The following is a 4,475-nucleotide window of genomic DNA, read 5'->3' as shown; positions in this document are numbered from 1 at the left end:
AACCCCCCTCCCCTTGCCGCCCCGCAAAAAAAAGTTAACTTTTTTTTTTTTTTTTCAATTTATTTTTGGACACTACCCACCCTGCTACCCCTCCCCGCAAAAAAATTATTTTTTTTACTTTTTTTTTGTAATTTTAAATTTTTATTTTTTTCGTTTTTTTGCTCCCCCCTCCCGAGAAAAAATATTTTTTAAATATAATTTTTTTATTTATCGGTTTAAAGGTTCAAAATTTTACAAGTTTCAAATTTCTGCACCCCCCTCCCCCGGCCCCTCGAAAAAAAATATTTCTTTATATATTTTCAGTTTTAGTTTTTTCATCTTTCGGTTTACAGGTTTGAAATTTTACAAGTTCCAAAGTTATGAGTTCGGAAGTTTACGCGTTTAAAAATTATAAAGTTTATGGGTTCGAAAGTTTGCGATTTTTGTGTAAAAAGGTAAAGCAGCACGTTAGTTTATTTTGGTTGTGTCAATTTTCAGAGACTTGGGGAAGGGGTGGGGGGAGGGGGAGGGGTGAGGAGAGTTGCATAAAAAATATTTTCTACTCTCTAATCAAATAATAGAAAATATTTTCCACTCACCAACCAAACAAGGGAAAATAAGCGATAAAACCACTCATTTTCCATGAAAACATTTTGTAGGAAAATACTTTCCATTAAAAACATTTTCCTTCATACCAAACATACCCTAAGAAGTGAATCTGTAGCTCTATACTTAGTACGTAGAGATTGTATCTACATTCTTTACACAATATCTTGGTCATCTCTCCGTAGAAAAATGTCTAAAATGGTTGAAGAATGTTATGTTCAAAAGAGGAATACACGTTGCTCAATATTGAGAAACGATTTGATATTTAGAAAAATTCTTATTGAAAGGTATGATTTTTCACCCGTATTTGAATTGGTTTCACATTAATCAATACCGTGAAAGATACATCTACATATCTGGAGAAATCCAAAAGAGAGATCTAACAACAGTAAATAAATAAAAGAGAAGGGGAAGTGTAAAAAAGTTACATACCACTGTTGCGTAATAAACATATAGTACTCATATTTATATCTGCTCTACTAAGAATGAAAATAACAAAGGAGGGTAAAATAAAAAAGCTATGTCCTATAATATTAATTAGGATTTACTACTATTCTTGAATCCTGATTATCAACTACCCCTTCATTCCCAGCTAGCATTAAATACTTGTCCTTTCTTGTAAGATTCGTGCACTCAAATCCCAATGCAGCAGCTAGTTGTCTCTGTATGTAATTAGCCACCTCATGGCTAGATTTTCCACCAGCACAGGTCAACTCTTTGGGCACTTTCCCAAGAATCTCAACAGTGTAAGAAGGTCTTGGATTCATTAAGAAAAAAATAGGGTCCAAACACTTAAGTCCACTAGCAGTAGTCCCATAAAACATGCTCACATTTGTGTTCATAGCCACAGGTACAATCTCATCAGCTAATTCTGCAAATAAGGAGCTGAACCTTAAAAGATATGGCTCTCTGCATGTGGTTCCTTCTGGACAAACAACTAAGTCACCTTTAAGATAATAGAAATAACAGAGAGTAAGAAAAATTACTTTAAGACCAGACAACGACTTTCCTTAAAGAGATAACTGTCCATGTACAAGAAAATAGAGACAAGTCTTTTCAAGATACAACAAACTACTATGTATGCTCCAAATTGACTTAGTCACTTCTAATAGAAGCCTGAATATATAGTTGGAAGAAGGTTATTCAGAATATTCGTCCTATTTCTTGGACAAACATGTCCTTTCAAGTTTTAAAACAGACAAGAAATATCAAGTTTGTTTTAACCAAGAAAGGCCTTCTAATTCATTTTTGTTTTTCGATGTGGGAAAATCACAATTTGTTGGGTGCGTGGGTTAAGTCCTATGTTGATAGCTCAAAAGATGTAGGATCTCTTAATAATGTAAGCTTCTTGGGAGAAGCGTGCTAACTTAGCCAAAGCTACCATATTAAGAATATCTTTAGGTTTTAACTCTAACACTTTTCATATATATAAAAAACTAGTAACAATACCTTCACTGAGCAATCTCTGCATGGCCTCGGCATCTTTTGTTCTTGATCTTGTCAATCTCACAGTTTTTATAGGAGCAAGGATCTCAGACATTTTGCTTAAGCTATAGGTCACTGCTGTCAAAGGCTTTCCCAAAGATGTACTAAGGAAAACAGGGTCCAAAAGTGTTCTATGAGTGCAAACATAGAGTACTCCTTTGCCATTTTCTGATCTTGGTGGATCAGTACCCTTTAACCTTAGCTGCACACCACTTAAAGTGCCCAAGAAAATGGCTATCTTGTAAGGCAAACATATGCCAATGAAGAGTCTGAATATTGCTAATACTATTCCAATTGGAAGCCATATAAACATGGCTAATGTTGCAAGAGGTGTAGGTAGGAAAGCTAGCCTTCCATCATGAAATACTAGTGGTTTTGGATATTTTTCCCTTGTCAATACTGAACTACTTTTTTCATCCTCCTTGTTTACCACGTAAGCTTCCTGTTCAATAGAAAGATGTATTTTAGACACAATAAAAATGAAAAAAATGTTTGTATAAAGCGGAGTACAATGAGTAATAAAATGTTCGTTGACTTATATCACCATTTTTCTCTTAATGAATAGACTAAAAGTAGACAGTCATCTGCCTTGAAACTTTAATATCATTATAATATTAGTACTTAAATTTACGTGAAGAATAGTGGGGCCAAAGCCGTTGAAGATCTTTTCATATGATTTCTTAAACAGCAGCTAGGAATTTTTATTAGTGATGTCAATATTTGAAAAAGTAAATAAATGAACAAATTACTACAACAATAGCGGTGTCATTTTTTATACTTTATTCAATATTTTAATTTTATTTATTATTTATACATATAAATTACAATTCAACGAGGTGGCGTCATGTGACACCGCTTCAAGCAAGGTACCAATGCTCTTGTGCACAAAGTATTACGCGTTCATACAAGATTCGAGGAAGGGCTGCACCTGGGTATGATTTAGGCCGCCTATAATTTGTTAAATACCTAGAAATGAAACAAGTGATAAATAAAATATGAGTAGTAGATGGAAAATTGATACTACTAACATACCTTACACAGGGAAATAAAGAGGTGATCATGAAAACTTGAATTTCCAATGCCAATATCTGGTTTATTTTCTCCAAGAAATTCCTTAATTGCTCTAGGTTTTACAAGTATCCCAGAACTTGATATCAATCCAGTAAAATAGCTCCCAACACTATGCAACTCAGTCCCTTTAACATTATCAACACTTAAATACTCCTTAAGAAAACCTTCCACCATAACTCTAGGCACACTTGTGAAAACCACTCTACACCCTGCTGATTTCAACACCTCATAAACATGAACATTTAAATTTTCAAGATAAAACTTAGGCAAGACAGCTCTTCCAACACTGTCCATGTCCTTTAATCTTAGCCCACAAAATGTAATAAAGATCATAACTCTTAGTTTAAGTTCATAATCAAGAACCAATAAAAGGGGACTTGATAGAAGTAAGAAAAAGGCTCTGAAAATGCTACCACCTTCAAAAGCAACTAACATGAAATATGGGAAGAAAGATTCAGATCTAAGAAGTGTGCCCTGAATGTCACATGCAACTGTTTCTGATTTTCTTCCATGTAAATTACACTTGCTTATACTAGGGTACAAAGGAATTTGATGAGATGATTTAAAAGATGAGTTTCTGAGAAAGAAACCAGAGTTTTTAACTTTCATTGCAGCTCTGTAACATGAGTTTGCTAGAAGTTTGTACACTAGCCATTCTGCTAGCCTTAGTAGTACCATTGGAAAAACCATATTTTTCACTGGTAATGTCATTAAAGATGAATAATATTGGAGAAAAAAGAGAGGAAATTAAGTTTTAAGGGATGAAGAAAATAGGAACAGGTGTAGAGGGAATTTATAGGGCAAAATTAAGGGGTGAAATGGAGCGTTGACTCTTTGCATTTGGTTAGCCACGCCGCTAGCATTAATTGCCGCCCAAAACCTTTGTTTCTTTCTTCTTTCGTTTTTTTTTTTTTTTTTACTTTTTTTTTTATATTCCTGACATTTTTTTCTTAAGAAAACTCAAAATAATTGTCTTTCTACATAGGTGATCTAAGTTTTTCTTTCTTTGGTTAGCAACATTTGGTAGGTTAGAGTGTTGGTGACCGCCTACCTAGTTTCTGTTTTTCTTTGAAAATTTTGTTTAACACCTTTTTAGCTTCTTTTTGAAAAATCATCACTTCTTAGTTCTCACTTTTTCGTCACTGTAAAATATTTACTTACATTCGATACTTATAATAACATCATGATACTGATAAAATTAAAATATATGAATACTAAACTATAGTATGTATTTGTTACACAAATAACCGGTCAGATTCATTATTTACTTTTTCTAGCTGATGCACATAGATTATATATTAATTATATACAATTATACATATATTATACATGAA

At 33.3% G+C, this 4,475-nt stretch overlaps 1 protein-coding gene across 2 annotated transcripts; it reads right to left on the bottom strand.

Annotated features, from left to right (window-relative positions):
* Positions 1 to 960: 960 nt before the first annotated feature.
* On the bottom strand, positions 961 to 3,887 carry LOC104227720 (glycerol-3-phosphate acyltransferase 1-like). 2 transcript variants are annotated; one of them, XM_009780022.2, is made up of 3 exons: positions 3,103 to 3,887; positions 2,035 to 2,512; positions 961 to 1,531 (listed from the first exon to the last, which is right to left on the bottom strand). In XM_009780022.2, exons 1-3 carry the CDS (start codon positions 3,850 to 3,852, stop codon positions 1,119 to 1,121), a joined length of 1,641 nt encoding a protein of 546 aa, XP_009778324.1. In that variant the 5' UTR covers positions 3,853 to 3,887; the 3' UTR covers positions 961 to 1,118. The 2 variants fall into 2 exon arrangements, with proteins under 2 accessions (XP_009778324.1, XP_009778325.1); XM_009780023.2 differs by having other exon boundaries at positions 961 to 1,510.
* Positions 3,888 to 4,475: the final 588 nt, after the last annotated feature.

The sequence above is a fragment of the Nicotiana sylvestris genome, chromosome 7 (genome assembly GCF_000393655.2).
Source record: "Nicotiana sylvestris chromosome 7, ASM39365v2, whole genome shotgun sequence".
In the NCBI taxonomy this organism is placed as follows: domain Eukaryota; kingdom Viridiplantae; phylum Streptophyta; class Magnoliopsida; order Solanales; family Solanaceae; genus Nicotiana; species Nicotiana sylvestris.
This window is presented reverse-complemented; position numbering and strand designations above follow the sequence as displayed.